The following is a 22,468-nucleotide window of genomic DNA, read 5'->3' as shown; positions in this document are numbered from 1 at the left end:
CAGGGGGAATATTGAAATCTGTTCCTAGAAGGAGGTAAAATCCCGCCTGGAGTTCCTGGCCCTGTTGGATCAGCTGGGCTTCCTGCCTGCACCTGTGCTCTGGGAATGTTCCATCCTTTCCTCCCAGCCTCGTTATTACATAATGCAAACCCCACAGAACTGCCTGGGCTTCCAAACAAGATGAACCCCACCATTTAAACCCCATAATTTTATGCTGTGCCCCCCTTCAGCAAGGAGCAGGGAGCTGGGTATAGATGTTGTATAAGAAAATATACCTAATGAGGGGCTGCTGGGATGGAGTTTAAATTCCTGAAGGTAAATCCCTGAGCAAAGCCAGGTGCCCTGGACTCCTTTAACAGTCCTGCACACACCTGAAAGGACAGGCAGTGCAGCTCTTAGAGATTTTCAGGAAAAGAGGGTTATTCTTTTGCTTGCATTTCTCTTCCCTTTAACGTGGGGTGAGTCTGGCCCTTGAAAACCAGGCTGCAGGTCTGTAATATAAATGAGGAGGAGGCTCCCCTGGCCGTGGGAGTGGGGCAGGCAGGAGCAGCAAGTCATTTCCATCTCTATTGCAGGGCTTTTCCCCTCCCGTGGGAGCTGGGGGGACACGCAGCAGCAGTGCTGGGAAGATGCAGACAGCGAGCTGCTGAAGCCTCTTATTTTTCTAAAACCTATTATATCACTTCCACAGTGTTTTCTTTTTTTTTTTTTTTGTTCTCTGCCCTTTTGTTTCTGTGTTGGGGAGAATGAAAAATTAACTCCTGCTCACGCTTGCAAGGATTAATTCCCGCGACTTTCGAGGTGCATTGAAAGGGTCACTGAGCTTCAGCCACCTTTTGGTGTTGTCTGGGTGATGCATTTGGGAAGAATCTCTGGAAAAAAAAAAACAAACCAGATTGCTTGACCCTCCCAGTCAGCTGAGATGGCTCCAGTGAAAACATGTGGGTACTTTCAAGTAGTTTTAATCTAAGAACACGAGCGAGTGGGATCTGACTCTGAAAAATATTTTGCCCTTGGGATTTCAAGTTGAAGTGATGCTTCTGGAACCTGGAGCTAGAGATGAAGCAAGCCAGGGTGGCTTTTTGTTCAGCCTGTGGTGTGAGCATAAGGCTTGCAGTAAATTTATTTCTGAGTGAGTGTCTGAATTCTGTGGTGTCAGCCTCGAACTCACATTCTGTTAAGGAAAACGAGGTTTGTGGTTGTCAGTTGGCTTGTTGTGGCACTGGCATGAAAAAAATAGTTACATGCCCAGTTTGGTTTGTTAAAGGGCTCTCCAGGACGCAGGTAATGGTGTTAGATGAGGGTGATGCTGATCAGCACTAAAGCAGCTGTTCCTTCTTTCCCCTGCAGTCTCACATCACCCAGCCCTGTCCACAGTGCAAAGAGTGAATCCACCGTAGCCCCATCGGAGGAGAAGGAAAGGCTTGTGATCCTCCAAACTGAAGAAACAGAAACTAAAACAGGTACCTCGCAGATAAAGCTTTACTGGGGCTTGTTTGTGTGATGTAAACTTGCTGGAAAGTTCCCCAGGGACTTGGTTGGAGGTTGCCCTTCAGTGAGTTGGTGCACCTACTGACACCGGGGTGTTCTGCAAACCCCACAGCTGCTTTTCTGTCTCACGTTGTTCCCCTGCCCTGTGCTTGGAAATCTCCAGGGATCACATGCAGACTTACCTGGAATATGTGTGTGTGCAGCAAAGTTTACTTTGCAGCGAGAATGAGGCATAAATCCTGGAGATCAGACACCTGTAGCAGCTCCCTTTGGTGTCAGTGTGGGGTGCAGGTCTCTCCTGGGCTCCCCTGTCTGCTGTGACCACGTCCAGCTGCTCTCTCTTCCAGAGGAGACTGATTCCCGTTTCCAGCCTGAGTGGCAAGCAGGGAACTCTGGGTCATACTTGGAGAACTCATGGGAGGAGCAGCTTTTGGAGCAACAGGACCACTTGGAAAAGGAGATGGAGGAAGCAAAAAAGATGATTTCAGGCTTGCAGGTAATAGATTTTCTTCCCTGCCAGGGAGGGAGAGGGAGGGGTGAGCAGAGGGGAAGGTTATATTGCTGTGAAGACTGAAAATTGGTGATCTTAATTAATAGTAATTGAGGTGGACTGGGGGAGGGCAGAGGGCACTGAGTGCAGGTTAGAATGGGAGCACTGCAGGGAATCTCAAGCAGAGCCTGTGTCTGGCTGTGCCTGGCTTTTGCTTGGTTCCCTGCCTTGCCCCCTGTCCCGTGGGGCTTTGCTGGCCCTGTGTGTGCTGTCACTGCTCCTGTTGCTGTGCAGGGGGGTGAGGATGCCCCAGTGTTTTCCCACGTGCTGGGGGCTTTGTTAGAGCCCGAGAGAGAGGGGCTGTGCCCTGTGATTTGTGATCAGAAGTAATGCAGGGAGACAAGGGATGGCAGGAGATCAATCAAGAGTCCCAGGGCTGATCAGGGGTCACAGTCTCGCATCAGTCTCCCCATGAACGAGGCTGCACTATCATATTTGGCACATTCTCCACACAACTATTTGTCTGTGGGACCTTTTGCAGTCCCTCCCTGACCCTCAGCCCAGTGTGTTTGACTCTGAGCCCCTGATCCATATGGTAAAGACCCTGAACTCTCTCAGGAATATCCCTTTCTGTTTGTGCTGGGAACCACAGTGGCTCTGGATTGTAAATATTTATGTGCCAGTAAACAAAGCAGAGCCTGTGTGAGAAGCACAGGCAGCTGGGCGGGCACTTTCCTTGGGGACAATGGGCAGGACACAAAAGAGCCCCCCCCCAAAAAAAAGAAAATAAAAAAAAAAATCCCTGGTTCCCTGGTAAAATCTGGTTGCATCCTGTGCCCACTGGGAGCAGGGAGAGGAGGCACTGGGGGGACTGGCATGCCCTGTTCTCCAGCCCTGAGTGTTCCAGCAGGGAGGGTGAGCAGCTGGCACTGCTGCCCCTTCACCCCCTGGGAGCAGGGAGAGGCAGCTGATGTTGCCAGCCAAGAAATTGGATTTGATTAATCGATTCTCCTCCTCTTACTCACCACTTAAGAGCCTCCAGTTTGAGGGAGTTGGACTGAAGTACTGGGGATCTGATGTGTGGATGCCCTATAAGGTGCTGAAACTGGGACAGGCCCCCGAAAATCTGAGTTGTCCTTGTTTGGTGTCTTTCTGTGGGGAAGAGAATTGGCTGACAGACCTCTGGGAGAGCTTTTTCAGGGGGTAAATCTTCTTGTTCATTCCTGAAAAAAACGTACTCGTTTCTGAGAGGAACAAGTCAGCAGAAGTGGAAAATGAAGCTGTTCAGAGGCTGATAGCAATGACTGTTGGCCAGAGCTGCAGCTCAATCATTTTTTCCTTTGAAACCTCTGAAGAGGAGATTTTTTTTTTTTCCCCCCTTTATTTTCCCAGGCTTTGTTGCTCAACGGGTCTTTACCTGAGGACGAGCAGGAAGGGTCCTTTGAGCTCTGTGAACGTGGAGCCTGCCCTGAAGAGCAGCTGGTGAGCACATTTCTGCACCCAAACCTCCCTGCCTGCTGCCCTGTCCTGCCCCAGGCAGGGGTTGCACGACAATAATGGTGATATTTTGCATCCAGATCATAATCCGAAGTCGCCTGGACCAGAGTGTGGAAGAAAATCAAGACCTAAAGGTTAGAGGGACAGCAGGGGGAGGGACAGAGAGGTTTTGGGCCAAGAGATCTTTCTATTTGATTTTTTTTTGGGGTGGGGGGAGAAGTGGGGTGGACAACCTGATGGATGATATGGGGGATATATTATGTTAGAGCTCTGGGACCATGTCTGATGCTGGGAGAAGGATCTGATGTGGCCCTGAAGGACAGATTTGGGGGACTAGACAATCGGTTTTTTTTCTCAGAGCTTTAATAGCAGGGGTTAAGGGAGCTGCTCAGCTATTTGCCATGTTTGTAACTCACTAAAACTGCTCTTGGATCTGTAGGAAAAGGTGGGATGTGCTTTTTTTTTTTCCTGTACCATGTGTCTGGAGACAGGGAACACTGGCTTTGGCTGGCTCTTGAGGGGGTGACAAGATGCCATTTAATCAGATTGTGTTGCATTTTGCAGAAGGAGCTGCTGAAATACAAACAAGAAGCCCGAAACCTCCAGGGGATAAAGGTGAGGAAAGGGACACTTTAAATATAAATAGCAGAGCTTTAGAGTCTGCTGCAGCCCATGAGTGGGGCCAGAGGAACCATCCACCTCTGAGGAGCCTCAGTGTGGAGGGAAGCTTGGGAGTGGGGGATCCTGTGGTTTGTTTCTGGCCCAAGGCAGGTACAAGGAGTTGGGTTTCCTGGTTTCTATTCTGTCTGTAGGACTGTGGTCAAATTTCCACTTTTTTTTTTTTTTTCCTGTTTCTCCTAAACAAAATATGAGTCCTGCTTGCTTTTCTTGGCTCTCTTTTTTTTCCCTCCCCCCTGCTGTCTTGGGGTGCACACAGCAGCACTGCCCCAGTGAACTCATTTTTGACAGCAGAGGAAAAAGAGCCCGGGGAAATCCTTGTCCTCCTCAGAAACTGTGCAGTCCCTCCCTCTGGAGTTGTGAACACTGATAATCTACTCCTGAGCCAGAGGTATTTTTAGAGCTGCCTGTCAGGCTCCCTGGGAGGGAGCAAACAGCAGTAGCTGTCCAAGGTGGAGCTCCCAGGCCCTGAGTGAAAGGTGCAGAATTAGTCCTGACTTTGGCCTCTCCAGAGAGGATTTCACTGCACAACTGGGTCACACTGAGAGCTTAAGTGTGCTTGTGTCCTGGGCTGACATTGGCCTCTCTGTGCCCTCTGGGTGCTGCAGATGTGTGGCTGGGTCAGGAGCTGAGGGCACTGAGCACCCTCCAAAGACACAGCTGCTTCCGTCCATGGGAGCCAAGCTCAGGCCACTTCTGGAGTGGGAAGTTTAGGCTGAAGCACAGAAATCCCTCTGTCCCAATAGCCAGGGTGTTGGCAGGGAAATCACTTTGGGGTAGGAGGGCTGAGGGTGGTGTCTGTGCACCTCCTGCTCACCTTCAGCCCTGAGTGGCCACTGTCCTGGGTCACTCACTCCTCAGGGGAGGGTCTCTGCCCTCCTTGCACCTTCCCACAGAGGACATCTCTCCCCAGGATGCCCTCCAGCAGAGGCTGATCCAGCAGGATGCTTCAGTCCTGCAGCTAAAGCAGGAGCTGCTGAGAGCAAACATGGACAAGGAGGAGCTGCACAACCAGAACGTGAGTCACTGCTGAGGTTATTTTGGGAGGAGGTTGCTGGCCCTGAGGTTCCAGCAGCCACAGGGCTGAGCTGGTGGCTGCAGCAGAGCTGCTGGGGTCGTGGGACAGTGAAGGAGCAGTCACAGGTCTGTGCAGAGCACAAACTGCACACAGTGCTTTGGCCAGCTGGGAGCCTGGACATTCCTGACTTTCACTCCCACTTCCTGTCCTCCAAGACCTTCAGCTGAAACAGGGAGGGCCTTTCCCTGATGTTTTCAGTGCAGTTGCATTTCTCCTTTATTCCTTGTCCTCCCTGGGTGAGCAGGTGGCATTTTGGCAGCCCATGGGCAGTGTCTGGAGAGAGAAGGACCTGGGAGGGACTGTCCTGCCCAAATGTTGCTATCCCTGGACACCAGCTCCCTTGAGTTCTGCAGATATTTGGTCACCCTTCAGCACAGGGGGCAGGGATTACCAGTCTGGGAATACCTGTCTCACACCTGTGTGTCACTTCTACAGGTTGATCTTCAGAGGAAGCTCGAGGAGAGAAACCGGCTGCTGGCAGAGTACAAAGTAATGGAACCTCTTCCCTGGAGGCTTTGGGGGCAGCATCTGGTGGCTCTTCAGTTTTGGGACTGTTTCTTGTGTCACCTCTGGGAGTGGCACTGCAACCTATTCATTATCCCCAAGAGTGGTGGATGAGTGTTTGTGATGAGGTGGAGGGATCAGATGTTCTGTGTTCTGCCCACAGGTTTTTATAGCACAGCTTTTATTGTCGTATTTATTTTTATTTTCTGTGATGGCTTGATAAGTGCCTACCACTTGTGCAGAAGCCTGTCAGGTTAGGCTGAGCCACCTGGTTGTCCACTGATCCCTCAGGAACCTGTTTTCTCTGGTCTTGGCAGTGGGTCTTTGGGCAATAACAACCCGACCTACATTTAAAAAAAACCCCAAACTCTGGCACTGGGCTCTAACCTGTGGCTAGAAGGACACACACTGTGAGTCCCCATCCAGATGCCACGATTCCCTGCCCTGGGGAGATGACTGTGAGCTTTGCTCATGTTGATTCCCTCGATTCCTGTGTTGCAGAAGGAGCTGTGCCAGAAGGACCGGCACCTGCAGCAGCACCAGACCAAACTGGATGAGATGCTCAGGCAGCTCTCCGAGGCCAGCTACCAACAGGTACAGAGAGGGGGCTGCACTGATGCCCTGGCACTCTCCTGGGTGGCTCAGTGTGTGTGTTGACTCCTCTCCTCCCCTGCCAGGTGGATTTGGAGCGGGAGCTGGAGCACAAGGAGGCCCTGCTGGCTCACTGCATGAAGAGGGAGGCTGAGGAGGTAAGGGGAGCCTTGGTGCTGTTTGTCCAGCACCCTGTAGGTACCTACAGAAATCCTGCACTTCATCCCAGAGAGACCTGGCTCTGCAGTCCCACTGTCAGTGCCTGAGCAAGGCAGTCAGACCCCACAGAACACCCAGAGTCCCAAAGCTCCCAGCACTGAGCACTCTGGCTCAGCTTCTTGTGTCAAAATCCCAAGGGATGAAACAGTGAGGGGAGCACAGGGGTGAGTGGGAGCTGAAGACTCTTGGCTTCCATCTTCATCTCTGACACTGGCAAGTGGTCAGACCAGGGTTTAGCTTATCCCCTCCTTTTCCTGCTGAGCCTGCTATTGAGCACTTGGAAGTGTCCTGGTGGACAGGCCAGCCCTGGTTCCTGTCCCTGCCACCTGAACACTGACTATTCACTAGAGCTTGCAGAGCCCTGGGATGCAGCAACAAGCCCCTTCCAGGCTCTGCCTCCTTTTTTCCACCTCTGTGTGAGGAACCAGGTTTGTGCTCTGACCTGTGGGACTGCCTGCACATTCCTTAGGGAGTGTGGTTTACCTGGGAGAAGGTGGCAGTTTTGTCACTGATGTGGAAAGCTTTCATGCCCTCTCATTTTTGGGATTTTTTTTGGGGGGGGGGGTCCTAACACTCACATTCCTTGTGGCACCTGCTTTTCCCCCTGACCCAGGTGATGGTTTACAGCAGTCACAGTGCCCAGAGCAATGGCTTTCTCCAGACAGCAGGAAAAGGAGCCACTCCCACGGCCCACCGAGGGGTGAGTGCACCTCAGGGATACATTCCTGATATCCTGGAAGCCTTTATCTTATTAAGGGAGATTTCTCCTGGCTGAGACCCATGGTTTTAGAAGGGAAGGAGGCAGCCCAGAGCCAGCCTGACCTCTGGTCTCTTGGGCAGACCAACGACCTGCAGCTGGTCCGGGACGCCCTTCGCAGCCTCAGGAACAGCTTCAGTGGCCACGACCCCCAGCACCACACCATCGACAGCCTGGAGCAGGGAATCTCCAGCCTCATGGAGCGCCTGCACCGCATGGAGACCCAGAAGAGGCAAGAGAGAAGGGTAAAGGCTCCCCAGGGCACCCAGCCTGTGCCCCTCGCACACAGCACCGAGGGCTCCAGCCGGAGGTGCCACTTTGTCCCGGTTCTCACCCTGTAGGTGCGGGGGAAATCACCAGCCAGCAGAGCAACCAACGAGTGCAGAGACTCCTGGCCTCCCAAATCCAGTAAGTGCCTCGCAGCTCCCGCCCCTTCCACTGCCTAATTCCTTGTTTCCTGGCCAGAGCCCAGGGCACGGCATCCCCGTGGGAATGTGCCCCCTCCAGCTGGAGCTGCACAGCCCCGGCTGCCCTGCAGAGGGAAGGGCACACGGGTACAGGTACAGCTCCTTGCTCACAGAGCTCCATCACAGTGGGAGTCTGGGCCACTCCAGCAGCACTGCAGCACAAATAACCATGGCAATGGCTGGGATGGGTGGGAACAGGGATGTTATTCCAGCTTTCCTGCTGCTTTGCACCACCTGGTGGGCACAGAGAACTGTACAGTTCCTCTTTCCCTGTTTCCCCCCCCCAGTGTTTACATGTGTGCCTGACAGCACAGTCCTTCCTGACACCACAGGTGTCCACAGTGTGTTCTGCATTCAGGGAGCCTTAAAACTGTAACCACTAAGTGTGACCCTTCCACTGCTTCAGCTCTTGGGGAATTAAGAAACAACTTCTCATTAGGATATTCAGATAAGCCCAGGAGATTCTGCTCTGTCTCATGGAAGTTGTGGGATCAAGTGTTTTTCCTTCCTCAGATTCATTTCAGTAAAACAATGCCCAGACCATTGCCATTTGTGTTCTTTGCACAGTTCCCTTGGTTTATTTTTGGGGATTCCCAATTTTTGGTCTAAGTCACTTTAAGGAAAATGGAGTTGGGTTGACTACTTGACCTGCTTGACTTCATTTGCACACCTCGAGCTGATTTTGTGTCTCCCAGAGTTTTTTTTTCCCCTGTTATCTTTTTTTTTTCAGTAGTTTCTCAAACATTTGAGTCTGTAAGGGTGTGCTTTCCAAGCTATTTTAGTTATACTTTTATTCCTGGTTTTTCATGTTATGTCAGTGTGTTCTGTACCCTGACCTACACACCTGTTGTTTCTGTTCCTACAGCAACTCTGTTCTCTCCTGGTTTCACGTGCTGTTTCAGTCTCACAGTGCTGTTTCTCCTTATTCCTCATCATTTTGCTGAACAGAAATCGTAATGAAAATAATTAGAAGTGCTGAGTACAACATGTTTCAGCACTGAAGTGACATCTGGTGTTTGGTACTGATATGATGTTACTGAAAGAGGTATCACAGACACCACACCTTGCAGGGAGCAGGACACAAGGCAGAGAGAGAAACACAAACGAGCAAAGAAGGGGAAGGGAAGGGGACAGGGAGTGTTCTTCCTGGGTGGTAACGAGTCCCTTGATGCCTTGCAGAGCTGCCTCACTCCCACAGCACCCCAGTGATGAGCACCAGTGCCTGCACCAAAGTGCTGTACTTCACCGACCGCTCCCTCACCCCCTTCATGGTCAGCATACCAAAGAGGTGAGGTGGGCCCTGCTGGCACTGCTGTGCCCCTCAAAACACCTCTCTTCATTTCCTGGGAGTCGTCCCAGCCAGCACAGGTTTGCTGTGCATCCACTTGGCCTTTGGATTTCATGCCACTGGCTGGGGGAATTCCCTCCCGCGCTCCCGGAGCTGATGGGTTTGGTTTCCCTTGCAGGTTAGGGGAAGTGACCCTGAAGGATTTCAAGGCAGCTATTGATCGTGAGGGAACCCACAGGTACCACTTCAAAGCCCTGGATCCAGAGTTTGGCACAGTCAAGGAGGAGGTAAATGTGGAACTGAGCTGTCACTGCCTTGGGCTCGGTGCCACCACACGACCCTGGGGACTGTGGTCGCCTCACTTTTAAACTAATGGAATATCAGAAGTTTCCCCCAAAGAAGCTGTAGATTAACCTCCTCTTGTGCTAAAACACGTTTCCATCCCCAGCCAGAGCCATTCCATGAATGTGATTGCAACTGCCAGGGGCTTGCAGAGCCCCTTTGGGCAAAGAGGTGACTCCTGGCACAGCCAGTCTGTGACACGGCACTGCCCAGGGGACATGAGGCAAAACCCCAGACTACGCTTCTGGCCCTTCCAGGGGCTTTATAAAACCTGTTGCAATGGGAGACCCTGTATTAAAAGTGCATTCTCCTACCGTCTTTTAAAGGTTTTTCAGAGAAAGTTGAGTTTGTGGCATCTCTTCCTTTGTGTGCTGCATTACAGCCCTGTTCATGCTCAGGCTGGTGTTGGTGTGGATTGGATTCATTAAAGGTTGTTGGGGTAGTTCCTGCTTCACAAATGGATTAAGACAAGTGCAAAGGGTCGCCCTTCCTGGGAACAGTCAGCAGCAGCAGCTGGAGACTGTAGTCTGGAGCAGAAAAGGCATATTTTTCTATCTTTAGTTTACCTTTTCTAAAAAAAAAAAAGAGCTAATAATAATCTTACAGTTACTGATTAAAGAGGCCTGATCTGTTTTTTTGTTTGTTTGGGGTTTTTTTACCTAAAATCTGGAAAGATGACTTATAGTTCAGCTGTGTCTGTGACCTCTGGGTTCTGAAGGGAAATCTGAGCTGGGATCTGACTCCCGTTTTTTTTTTTATTTGTTTATTGTTGGGTTTTTTTGGTAGGTATTCCATGATGATGACGTCATTCCTGGCTGGGAGGGGAAAATTGTGGCCTGGGTGGAAGAAGACCACGGGGAGAACTAATGGAGCTTCCAAGTCTTGTTGCTATGGAAACCTGCGACTGGCTGCCGAGCTCCAAGGGTGACCAGCAAGGCGGTGAGAGCTGGGAGGAGGCCAACTCGAGCTGCCAAAAAAAACAGCCTCTCTGCAAACAACGGGTACTGCATGTTGTCTGCGTGGACACCTGGCCCCTGACCCCCCATGCCCAGGTGAAGGTGGTGTTCTGGGACTGAAATGACGGGTCTGTGGGGATGAAACACATGGGCTTTGTCCTGTCAGCTAAACCCTGGAGGCCTTAATGATGCTCTGCTCCCTTCTCCTGCTCCCCCACCCCTGCAACATGTGCTGCAGGCTCACCTGGGCAGTTCAAGTCTGGTTTCTTGTGCTGGTGTTACATAAACATGCACTGACGGCAAAAAATGTGAAGCTTTGCCTTTGTGAGTCAGAACAAGCCGCTGGATTACGGGAGCTGAAGGCTTGGACCACCTTTTGTCCTGGACTTGCACATGCTGCAGGAGCAGAGTGGACTTTGGGGACATTCCAGACTGACAGTACCTGTCCCGGGGAGGGAACAGTCTTCTGGAGGTTTTATGCATGGCCTGAAGCAAAGATCAGTTTCTCCCAAACTCAGGCTCCCATTTCCAGCCCTGCTTTCCCCCCTCGCTCTCCAAAGCTGTCCTGGCTCCCGAGGCCCTCGGGCTTCACTCTGTGTCCGTGGGGACTGGTGATTTGCTGAAGGATTTCACGTGTGGAACTGAGCTCTCCCTGCACTCCTGCCCTCTCCTCTGTCACCCCCTGTGCACAGGCATCACTGTGCTGCTGTGCACTCACTGCCAGGGCCACCCTGCACTTACCCACACCGCTCCCCTGGGATGCTGAACCCTGAAGGATCAGGAAGCTTGGGAAAGAACAAGCCCTAAAATCCCCGAGGGTGGGTCTTTTCCTCTTTGGTTTTCGTGGTTTTATTTCTCTACGTTGCCTGTCTCTGCAGCCACTGTGGGCTTGGGAGGTCAAATGGCAAGTCAGGGAATGGGAATGAGCGTTCCTGGTACCTGTGGCCCTTCCGTGGGTGATCTGTGTGTGCTGTGCATGAGGCTGGGACAAGGGGAACCTGGTTTTACTGTTTTATATTAACATGTCCTTTTGTAAACATGTTCTTGGAATTATTTTGTACTGATTTACATTTGTCTGAGGACTGTGGATATTTTTATACTAGTGCAAGTGCTCTCTGTACATTTCTGCACGCATTATACTGTGTTTTACTCATTTCCTAGTGGATGCTGAAATGTTTTGTATTGTCTTCTGTTAACACAACACTGGGCTTGTAAATCTTATATATTTAATTTTTTTTACTACGGAAATCCAGCTAGTTACTACCAGGGCTTATATTTTTGCCAGCTTTAATAAGCAGCAACAGTACTATTTATTTTCTCACTGCTTCACTGTCCAGGAGGTAGCTCAAGGATCTTATGTTTGGCACTGCTCTAACACTGACTCCAGTGGGTTTATTCTTGGATCATAGCCAGGGCTTGTCTTTGTCACTGTTTGCAGTTTGTTTATTTCTGTCAAACTTCTGTCAAAGTTACTTTCCTGTTCCTGTACTTGTAACTTGCTCTTGTAACAAAGCCCCCTGGAGTCAGTGGTAGAGAAATTACAGGATCACAGAGTAGTTGGGGCTGGAAGGGACCTCCGGAGTTCATCCAGTCCAAGACAGAGTCACCTGGAGCAGGTGACACAGGAACACATCCAGGTGGGTTTGGAATGTCTCCAGGGAGGGAGACTCTGCGCCCTCCACGCTTCCATGGGAAGCTCTTCCTCCTGTTGAGGTGGAACTTGTTGTGTTTATGGCAATTGCTGCTCCTCCTCTCACTGGCACCACTGAAACGGGTACTGCACTCCCGTTCTATCCTGTCTTATCCCATCCCATTCTGCCCCTTTCCATCCCATCCTCTCCTATTCCATTCTATCCCGTTCCATCCCGCCTGTCCCTGCAGCGGGGGCGGTATCGACGCAACCCGCTCCCCTTCATCCCCTCCTGTCCTTTCCCCTTCCCTCCTGTCCTTTCCCCTCTCAGGGCGGTCCCGGTCCCGATCCCATCCCCTCTCAAAGTGGTCCCACCCTGGTCCCATCCTTATCCCATCCCCTGCCAGGGCGGTCTCAGTCCTGATCCATCCCCTGCCAGGGCGGTCCCATCCCGATCCCATCACCTTTCAGGGCGGTCCCATCCCGCTCCCATCCCCTGTCAGGGCGGTCCCATCCCTCACCCGTCCCCTCCCGGGGCGGTCCCATCCCGCTCCCGTCCCCTTTGAGGGCGGTCCCATCCCGCTCCCATCCCCTTTCAGGGTGGTCCCATCCCGTTCCCTTCCCCTCCCGGGGCGGTCCCATCCCCATCCCATCCCCTTTCGGGGCGGTCCGATTCCGCTCCCGTCCCCTTTGAGGGCGGTCCCATCCCGCTCCCATCCCCTCCCGGGGCGGTCCCATCCCCATCCCATCCCCTTTCGGGGCGGTCCCATCCCGCTCCCGTCCCCTTTCAGGGCGGTCCCATCCCTATCTCATCCCCTCCCGGGGCGGTCCGATCCCTCTCCCGTCCCCTCCCGGGGCGTTCCCGTTCCCTCCCCTCCCCTCCGCTTTACGGCCGTGCAGTGTCGCGCGTTGCCGCCCGCACGGAGGTCACCGAGCGGCTCCGGCCCGACCCAGCCCGGCCCGGCTCAGCGCAGCCCGGCTCAGCCCCGGGCCCAGCCGCAGCATGTGGCGGGTGTTGGCGCGACGCGTGTGCCGGGGCGCGGCCGGAGCGCTGGCGCGGCCCCGCCGGGCTCTCGGTGGCGGTGTTGGGGCCGGCGCTGGCCCGGCCCGGCGCGGCCCGGCCTGGGGCGGCCCCGCGCTCCGCCCGCTCCTGCCGCCCGCGGGCACCCGGCTCGTCCCGGCCCGCCGCTGCAGCCTCCCGGCGCACCAGAAGGTGAGGCACAGCCCCCGGACCCTGCCCCCCGGTGTCCCCTCATCCCCCCGCGGTCCCCGGAGGACGGGGTCGTGTCCCCTCGCCGCTGCTCCTTCGCTTTCTCCCGTCGGGTTTTCCGTCCCCTCCCTGCGCAGCCCCCCGGGGATGGAGTCATGGGATCATCAAGGCTGGAAGAGAGCTTTGGGATCGTCGAGTCCAGCCGTCAGCCCAGCGCTCTGTAACCCCCAAGCCACATCGCCCAGTGGCAGATCTGTTCGTCCCTTCTGTTTTTTTTTTCCACACGTCCTCGATTAAAGCCCCCTTAATTTTGAATTTACAGTTGCTGAGAGAGAGGAGTTTGGTCTATCTTATAACTCATCCTCTTTAGCAAACATTCCAGTGTCCTCAGGCTGAGACACCCTTGAACACCCCCAGGGGTGGTGACTCCTCCACCTCCCTGGGCAGCCTTGTTCCAGTGCCTGACCACCCCTAACAGTGAAGACTCTGCAGTTCTGCCCCCACTGCTGTGGGTCTCACCACCCTGCCTCCAGTCCCTGTGCCACCATCAGCTCCATCGCCTCTGTCCTTTATCCTTGTCCCTCTCCTGGCAGACCCTGACCAAGACCTGGCCCCTTATAACCCTGGGTAGAATCATAGAAGCTTAAGGGGTTGGAAGGGATTTTAAAGATCATGTCGTTCCACCTCCCCTGCCCTGGGCAGGGACACCTTCCACTATCCCAGTGGCCTTGGACACTTCCAGGGATGGGGCAGCCGCAGCCTGTTGCAATGTCTCACCTCAGCACCCAGATGGGTTTGCCCTGAGGTCTTTACCCCTTTACCCACTGGGGATTTGCAGCAGGTTTGTGCCCCCTGTGCCAGGCTGTGCTGAGGATCCCTCCCTGGCCCGTGTGTGGTCCCTGCCGTGGTGACACTGCCCTGTCCCCCACAGGTGGCCCTGCCAGCACTGTCCCCCACCATGCAGATGGGCACCATCACGCGCTGGGAGAAGAAGGAGGGCGACAAGATCAGCGAAGGGGATCTCATAGCAGAGGTATCCTGGGCTGCTTCCTCCTGAGCTGCACCTGTGTCCTGGGTGCTGCCCCAGAACTGTGTGTCCTGGGTGACCCTGGGACAGACTGGGAGGCTCTGAGCCCACCAGTTCCGTTGCCATCACCATGTTCCTGTTCTCTCTCGAAGGTGGAGACAGACAAAGCAACAGTTGGCTTTGAGAGCCTGGAGGAATGCTACCTGGCCAAGATCCTGGTGCCAGAAGGAACAAGGGATGTGCCTATTGGGGCCATAATATGTATCACGGTAGAAAAGTATGTATTTTGAGAACCCTTGAGTTGAATTCTCTCTCTTGGGACTTCTGGGGTGCCTTGATGGTCCCTAAGCCTTTCACACATCTGACTGGGTCTGGGGCTCTGTGTTTTCTTCTAGGCCTGAATATGTTGATGCCTTTAAAAATTACACCCTGGATGCTGCAGCAGCTGCTCCCCCTGCAGCCTCAGTGCCTCCCCCTCCAGCTGCAGCTCCCCCACCACCACCTCAGCCTTCTCCTCAGGCTCCTGGCAGCTCTTACCCTCCTCACATGCAGGTAAGAGAACATTTAAGGCTTGTTGCACTCTTTTTCTACCACTGGCATTGCTGCCTGTGGAGCATTTTGTCATACAAACTGCCTGGAGTGGGAATTTATTAACTCTGATTGCAGGAGCATGTGTCACTTCAATTGTTATAGGCTTAAAACAGGTGTTGTGGGAGACCCCAGGAAGCTTTTTTCAGGGATTTATTTTAGCATCCCAGCTGCTAGTGGAGGAAAGGCTTGTCTCTCCAGGGTTGTTGTCTTGAAAAAACTGCTATGTTTGCATTATTTGGGCAGTTCTGGTATAAAAAGCCCCTGTGTTTAGTGTGAATAAGCTGTGCAGGCCCTGCTCACATCTCAGAGCAGAACTCAAGTCTGTGACACTCACTCTGATGAACACACCAGCTGGGTTTGTGGGTGACTAACAATGAGTTGTGTTTGTGGATAATCCTTTTACCTTGCTTAGATATTGAACTGTACATCCACTGTTGCCTTTGAGCACTTTGTGGCAGGGCGTTCTGTGACATTCTTTTGAAAAAGAAAATTTGAGATACCAAACCTCATCCCACAGATAAAACACGTGGGAACTGATTTGTCTGAGATGTCACTCCAAGTCAGTAATTACAGAATTAAGGAATGGCTTCTTAATCTGTGTTTTGCCTACTAAGCTTCCCTCTACTTGCCTCATCTGCCCAGTTTTGCTCCCCATGTGTTTGTTACAGCCCAAGTGACTTGCTTCAGCCTTCCTTATAGCCCTGCAGGGAGCAGCTGCCAGATTCTCCTGGTGGGCTGGTGGTAATGATTATTTTGATGTGGAGGTCTCTTGCTCTTTGCTCTTGCTTTCTAGCTCAGGCCTTGCTAAGAGAAGCCAAAGCAGCACTGTGGGACAGCACTGTGCTTTGCTGTCATGGAGCCAGATCTAGGAGTGCATTAAAGACTGGCTGCTTCTTTAGGTTGGCATCATTTATCAGGGGTTACAGCTGTGTTCCTGATCCTTTTGGAGTAGCAGGACCTGATTCTCTTGTGTTCTCTGGCTTCCCAGATCACCCTCCCTGCTCTGTCACCCACCATGACGATGGGCACAGTGCAGAGGTGGGAGAAGAAGGTGGGGGAGAAGCTGAATGAGGGAGACTTACTGGCCGAAATTGAGACAGATAAAGCCACAATAGGTGAGTCCAAAGCCAAGAAGGGATCCCTTAAAAAGATCCACAGCAGCCTCTGCCAGCTGTTCTCTGGCTGCTCAGGGTGTGATGCTGGGGGAGAGCTAAAACAGGTCTTGTTAACTTCTCATTGCATTGGAGAGCTAAACATTGGAGCTCCTAAAAACATTTCTATTTCCTCATCAATCTTTCTTGGCAACATGGAGAGGTTTCCCTACTAGTTGCACTGAAAAGGATTTTCCTGCCACTAAATACAGGACAGGGCTTTAGCTACCAGGAGCAGCATTTGGAGGAACTCCTCAGCTGCATCAGACACCAAAGCAGGGTTGTTTCTGTCCCTCACAGGCTTTGAAGTGCAGGAGGAAGGCTACTTGGCAAAGATCCTGGTGCCTGAAGGAACAAGAGATGTGCCACTGGGAACTGCTCTCTGCATCATTGTGGAGAAAGAGGCTGATATTCCAGCCTTTGCTGACTACCAGGCTGCTGCAGTGACTGACATGAAGGCAGCAGCTCCTCCTTCTCCTCCTCCTCCACCAGTAAGGACCATCCTGGGCACGTGAGAGAAGTCATGGGGACCACTGAGAAGCCTGGTCTGAACTGTTGTGCTGGTTTGACAGTGTGAAGCCCTGGCTTCAACAGAAATGCTTCTGATCTGTGAATGCAAGGCTGGTCCATGTGTTGGGGAGAAGTGACCACTAGTTTGCTTTCCAAAAACTAGAGCAGATTCATCATGATCTCTTCTCCAGCCTGTTGCTCATCCCAGTTTTAATGCTTCTAGTCCTTGAGAATGGGGAACATAAGTTCTTTACCTCACCTGTTTTTTTGGTGTGTAGTCCAGCAGCTCAGTTGGCCTCCTTCCCAGGGAATTTCTGATTTAATTTCTGCCACCGGGAAACTTCTCTGAATCTGAAAATTCCTTCAGATTAGTGACTATCTTTGCTGTTCTCCTGACTGGTCATTAGCTGGGCCAGTTCTCATAGTGTACCTTCCACTGATGGCTTTGATCCTTCTGTTTAAGGTGATGCCAACTCCTGCTGCTGCTCCTCCTCCTCCCCAGCCTGCTGCTGCTCCCACTCCTGCAGCTCCCACAACTCCCCGGACAGGAAGGATCCTGGTTAGTCCCCTGGCCAAGAAACTGGCAGCAGAAAAAGGGATTGACCTTGCCCAAGTGAAAGGTAGGTTTCCTTTCCACTTCCTTGCCCTCTCTGTCAAGTGTCTGTCCCTGTAGGTCTGTGATTTCCCTGTTCCAGGAGTTGTCTTAAATGATTTCTCCCTGTTGAGTTAAAGTGGTACCTTTAGAAGGTTGCAAATAATTGAAATCCTCTTGCATTTTCTTTTGACTCTCTCAGGTACTGGACCAGATGGCAGAATCACCAAGAAAGATGTGGAGTCATTTGTGCCAACAAAGGCTGCTCCAGTGAGTGGGCTGGCAATGTGTAGGGATGGCTGTTAGAGGAATGGAAATGCTCTGCAGAGGTGCAGTTCCTGCATGGGACTGGCACTGCTGGGTTGTGTGGGCTGTAAGGTTGCAAAGCTTCACCTGCCAGATACATAGATGAAGGTTTTTTCCTTTATTTGTCCCTTTGATATTCCACTGAGACAAAATTAGTGTGCTCCCACCCCTTTGTTTGGGTGCTGAATGGTTGTGGATTGAGGTCAGCTCAGTCCCAACTGACCCAACAGTGCTGGAAAGAGGGGATCAGAAGGAAAGCCAGACTTAGGAACCACCAGCCTGCTGCTGTTGTTGGCCCAAATGCCTCCTGATGCCATGGCTTGTCTTTTCTGTGAGCTGGTGGAGGTGTTGCTGTGTGTGCTGCTGGCAGGGCAGTGAAAATGAAATACTACATTTAATAATCAAGTGTAGGGCTTGGAAGGAACCCTGTGGGTACTGGAGAGGTGAGGCTGAGTAGAAAGAGCTGCTGCTCTTAACAAGGGGCAGCTGAGCCCCAACACTTGTCCCCAACACTGTTCCAGTTGATATTTGGAGGGTGATATTTCCAGTTCTGAGGGTGATGCTGCTGTTCTCTGCAGGCTCCAGCTCCAGGGGCAGTTCCTGCAGCTGCTGCAGTGGCAGCAGCACCCGAGGGGACCTTCACAGACATCCCCATCAGCAACATTCGGAGGGTAAGGACATGTTGTTCCTCTCCCAGACCGTTATTTTTTTGCAGTGGTGAATTTTCCAGCCTGGTTGATGTTTCTCCCTCAGGTCATTGCTCAGAGGCTGATGCAATCCAAACAAACAATACCTCATTACTACCTTTCCATCGATGTCAACATGGGAAAAGTCCTGGTGCTAAGGAAAGAACTGAATCAGGTAAAGCATTTGCCCACCCTGGGTTTGGTGGTTCAGTTGTGGATCAGTTCTGGGCTGAGACCTTTCACCCAGGTACTGTCCTGCTGATTTCTGACTTCCCTAAGAGAGCTGCTCTGTGCTCTGCTTGGTGGGGATCCATTATTCCATGTGGAAAGCAGGGCAGAAAAGGTTTTAACTCTAAGAAGGGTAGAAAATTTAAGCAAAATAATAATTCTACACTAAGTTTGGGGAGAGACAGACGTTAAAAACTACTGTACCTTCTTAAATTATGAAGGAGATGCATTCACCTCCTAAATTATCTTTGAATGTTAATGTTTGCAAGTAGTGTGATTGTTTTCTAACATTTTCTCTGAACAAGGGTGCATGGCTGTGACTGCCCACGTTGGTTGGGGGTGATGTGTAGGAGACAAACTGACACCTGGAATCTCTTTGTTTGCAGGAGGAAAACGTTAAGCTTTCTGTCAATGATTTCCTAATTAAAGCTTCTGCTTTGGCATGCTTGAAGGTGCCTGAGGCAAATTCTTCATGGATGGACACAGTTATTAGGCAGTAAGTTTATGGTGCTGTCAAAGCCAGAAACTTTCTCTGTTCAGTGGAGAGTTCGTGGCAAAACAGAACTGCTGGGATTTGAGGGAGAGCAGAAATAATGCAAAGGCTGAGGGGCTTTCATTAAAGTGCTAAGAACCTTAAGGATGGTGTGCCAGGTGAAATAGTCGTGGCCAGATTCATATTAGTTTAGGGTTGTCTGAACAGTGCTGAGTTTTTCCTGCTGGAATGAGCTGGCCCGTGTGTGTGTGTGTGCTGCAGGAACCACGTGGTGGACGTGAGCGTGGCCGTCAGCACCCCCGCAGGGCTCATCACCCCCATCGTGTTCAATGCCCACATCAAGGGCCTGGCTGCCATCAGCAAGGATGTGGTTTCCTTGGCAGCCAAAGCCAGGGAAGGGAAACTTCAGCCTCACGAATTCCAGGTGAGAAACCGGGGTGGGTGTCAAACGCGGCCGCCCTTGAGTTGTTTGAAATGAGCAAAGGCTGTCAGAGAGTCACAGAATATCCTGAGCTGGATGGATCCACAGGGATCATCAGTGCAACCCCTGGCCCTGCACAGACATCCCAACAATCCCACCCTGTCCCTGAGAGCATTGTCCAAACACTCCTTGAGCTCTGGCAGCCTCAGAGCCGTGACCACTGCCCTGGGGAGCCTGTTCAGTGCCCAACCACCCTCTGGGCTCCCCTCAGTCTCATGTTTCCATGAAAACAGCATTTGTAGTTTGACCATGGATGTGTTTTTTTTTCTTGTAGGGTGGTACTTTCACAATTTCCAATTTAGGAATGTATGGGATTAAGAACTTCTCTGCCATAATCAATCCACCTCAAGCCTGCATCCTCGCAGTGGGCTCCTCAGAGCAAAGGCTGGTGCCAGCTGATAATGAGAAAGGGTAAGTTCTCATCTCAGTCTGAATCCAGACTCTGACATAATGGCTGGTTTTCTAACATTCCCATTAGATAATCATTTAAAAAACCCTAAAATTTATTGTTGACACGGTGCTTTCAGTACCTTCTGAAGTACAGTGAGATCTGAAAGGGTCACACAGGTGTTAAAGAGAATTGCAGTGACTGAGGAGGGATTTGGCACACGTTTATTCTTGAAACCTCTTTGCAGGTTGAGGAAAGCCTGTTTCTTTCTTTGTGGGGCAGGATTAAGCTGAGGAAATGTCTGGGGTCCACAACAGTTCAGGCACCTGTTCCTCTTCAACAACTTGCTTAAATTTGCATTTAGGAAAACCTAAGGGATGGGTTATAATCCAAGTGACCTGTATATAATATCCCCTTGCTTGGAACTTGCACTAGCACAGACCCAGGAGAATGCTTAGGTTTACTGGAAATTTTAACAGTCCTGGGTGTCTCTCCCTGACCATGAGGACACTGGGTAAAGTGTCTCTTTGACTGTGTGGGGCTGTTCCTGTGATGCAGAGAAAGATGAGCTGCCTGTCCTAAGGGGAACACACAAAGGGGCATCTCAGTGTCTCAGTTAAGTCAGTTCCTTAGTTTTCCTTAAGAAAGGAACGAACATGATCTGCTCTCCAGGAGTCCCCAGGGAGAAACATCTGTCACCAAGCACCACCTTCTATTCCTGGCCCTCCAAGAAAAGCTTCCCTGCTCTGTGAGTGGCACTGACTTGCAGGGAGCGTGTTAACCTTCTCTTTTTCTTCTCTTATTGTTTTTCCCTTCCAGCTTTGACGTGGCCAGCGTGATGTCTGTTACCCTGAGCTGTGACCATCGTGTTGTGGATGGAGCAGTGGGAGCACAGTGGCTTGCAGAGTTCAAGGGTTTCCTTGAGAAGCCAGTAACCATGCTGCTATAATTTACCCAAGCAAGCAGAATTTTCCTGGGTCACACTGTTGTGTTTTAAACAAGCTATTTAGACTGTAGTGTTCCGACTTTAAGAGAGTTCCTTTTTTAATTTAAAATATGTATTATATTATCTGGTAATGTTATTACCAGTCTGTACAGAAAAAAAAGTTTGCAAAAGTGCTTTTCGGAGCAATATTACAGCTACACTGTATTTTTATACAGTTAGTTAACTTGCAAACTCTTCCAAAACCAGAGTTAAGCATCCCAGATTTAAAGCTGACCCTGGCAGAATGCCCACTGCCAGCTGCTCCTCAAAAAAGGGGTGCAAACCAACAATGTCATGTTCTCAGAAATATGAATTACAGTCATCTCTTCACAGGAGTGCAGATGAGATTGGTCACTGAAACAAGTCAGCAGAAGGTGAATTCCCATATTATCCCATCCCTGGGGTGGGTGAGATGGCAAATGCACTGAGGGACTGAAGTGCCTGGGGTTAGTTTCTCAAAGGCCAAGTGCCAGTGTTCCAAATCTTTCTTGGAATTTGGCTCTGGTCTGGATCCTCTCAGCTACGTGATCCCTTCTGAGCACTTTAGGGTGAAGGAGCAGTGCTGGCTGTGGGGTCACAGCTCTCGGGTCCCGCAGGGGACGTGCTGTCTGCTCCTGGACTCACTCACATGTGCTTTCTGTCTGAAAGCTCTTCAGTTGCTGTTCCTCCTGCTGAGTTAACACCACACCCTGATGCCATGGAAGTAACTGTTTTGCAGAATGTTCAGGAGAGTCCGTGTGTTGGAAGCCAATGTAGACAAATCACACATGCTGATAATCCCACCAGTGGATATTAAATCATGTGAGGACTTGAATGTTTGGAATTTTTTTATTTCAGGCATTCTAACATAGGAAGCTCTGACTTAGTCACTGGAATTGGAGACCTTCCCTGACTTGTCTATGTTGTGCCAGCCTCAGCAAGCTGCAGAATGTGCTCTCCATGTATATATTGTATGTAAGGTGCTTCACTAGTTCGTTGGACTTATGTCCAGTTACCCCAGTGATTGCATCCTGCAAGGGGTGCAGTGCTGAACATTCTTAAATTCCACTTTCCACATGGAAATGTTCGTGTAAAAAGGACAACTGTGCAGTAATGACAAAAGTGACCAGGAGAATTAAGTAGGGGGGAAGAGTTTTAACAGAAAGAGTTCAAGCTGATCCTTTATTCTGTATATTGCATTAAGTACTGTCTCCTGTAAAGTTCTACAGAATTCACTAAAGATATTGAAAGAAAATACTATGGAAATTAAATATTTTTGTGGGAACTACTTAAGTGTCTGGTTGCTGTGATACCTGGTTTTCATGCCTTGCTTAAGCAAAAAAAAAAAGTGCATTAAGGTTTTGGATTTGAATGATCTAAAATACCCTGATTCCAGACTCGCTCTAGTGAACCCATGTTCCATTAAATGTTTGGAATTGACAACTACTAAACCCTGTTCCAGTGCTTTTCTCTTCAGTCGTGTGTGGCTTTACTGTACTGCTCTGCAGCCTTTCAGTCTGGCAGTGGAACTCACCCTATTAACCCCAGATTTCCTCCCCCACAAAATTCCTGCTTTCTTGCTGTCTGCAGCCGTGACCTGGAACCTCCCTCTCTGCAGTGCTCACCTGGGCCACCTGCAGGGCTGGGTGTGTGTCACACCTGGGTGGGTTGTCCCAGCATTGAATATGTCTGAGAGCTGCTCTAACCATGTGAATCCAGTCCATTTATTTAAAAAACACATCTCACAACTGTTATTGCTGCTCCTTGAGGCAACGTGAATGATGTAGTAAAGCATCTACAGCTTTCAACTGTAGATACACAAGTACTGTAACTGTAAATATTCAAGTACTCCT

At 51.0% G+C, this 22,468-nt stretch overlaps 2 protein-coding genes across 4 annotated transcripts in view; both read left to right on the top strand.

Moving 5' to 3' along the window:
* DIXDC1 (DIX domain containing 1) overlaps nucleotides 1–11,606 on the top strand; it is a 31,514-nt gene extending 19,908 nt beyond the window's left edge. For all 3 annotated transcript variants that reach the window (XM_032709601.1, XM_032709600.1, XM_032709602.1), the window contains 15 exons: nucleotides 1,351–1,463; nucleotides 1,839–1,987; nucleotides 3,374–3,463; nucleotides 3,559–3,612; nucleotides 4,043–4,093; nucleotides 5,070–5,174; nucleotides 5,670–5,723; nucleotides 6,240–6,332; nucleotides 6,416–6,487; nucleotides 7,162–7,248; nucleotides 7,389–7,550; nucleotides 7,647–7,713; nucleotides 8,952–9,060; nucleotides 9,239–9,347; nucleotides 10,189–11,606. In XM_032709601.1, the coding sequence (XP_032565492.1) occupies nucleotides 1,351–1,463; nucleotides 1,839–1,987; nucleotides 3,374–3,463; nucleotides 3,559–3,612; nucleotides 4,043–4,093; nucleotides 5,070–5,174; nucleotides 5,670–5,723; nucleotides 6,240–6,332; nucleotides 6,416–6,487; nucleotides 7,162–7,248; nucleotides 7,389–7,550; nucleotides 7,647–7,713; nucleotides 8,952–9,060; nucleotides 9,239–9,347; nucleotides 10,189–10,269 (1,396 nt within the window). In that variant the 3' untranslated portion in view covers nucleotides 10,270–11,606. The remainder of the gene's footprint in view (nucleotides 1–1,350; nucleotides 1,464–1,838; nucleotides 1,988–3,373; nucleotides 3,464–3,558; nucleotides 3,613–4,042; nucleotides 4,094–5,069; nucleotides 5,175–5,669; nucleotides 5,724–6,239; nucleotides 6,333–6,415; nucleotides 6,488–7,161; nucleotides 7,249–7,388; nucleotides 7,551–7,646; nucleotides 7,714–8,951; nucleotides 9,061–9,238; nucleotides 9,348–10,188) is intronic.
* A 1,370-nt stretch (nucleotides 11,607–12,976) lies between these two features.
* Nucleotides 12,977–21,983, top strand: DLAT (dihydrolipoamide S-acetyltransferase). The gene is made up of 14 exons (XM_032709572.1): nucleotides 12,977–13,201; nucleotides 14,130–14,231; nucleotides 14,378–14,502; nucleotides 14,621–14,777; nucleotides 15,805–15,931; nucleotides 16,268–16,458; nucleotides 16,941–17,097; nucleotides 17,272–17,339; nucleotides 17,954–18,046; nucleotides 18,129–18,236; nucleotides 18,676–18,785; nucleotides 19,044–19,206; nucleotides 19,538–19,674; nucleotides 20,471–21,983. The coding sequence occupies exons 1-14, from the start codon at nucleotides 12,992–12,994 to the stop codon at nucleotides 20,598–20,600; spliced, it is 1,878 nt and encodes a 625-aa protein (XP_032565463.1). The 5' UTR covers nucleotides 12,977–12,991; the 3' UTR covers nucleotides 20,601–21,983.
* The last annotated feature ends 485 nt before the right edge of the window (nucleotides 21,984–22,468 follow it).

The sequence above is a fragment of the Chiroxiphia lanceolata genome, chromosome 23 (genome assembly GCF_009829145.1).
Source record: "Chiroxiphia lanceolata isolate bChiLan1 chromosome 23, bChiLan1.pri, whole genome shotgun sequence".
In the NCBI taxonomy this organism is placed as follows: Eukaryota; Metazoa; Chordata; class Aves; order Passeriformes; family Pipridae; genus Chiroxiphia; species Chiroxiphia lanceolata.
The sequence above is the reverse complement of the archived record's forward strand: the minus strand, read 5'-3'. Positions and strand labels throughout refer to the sequence as shown.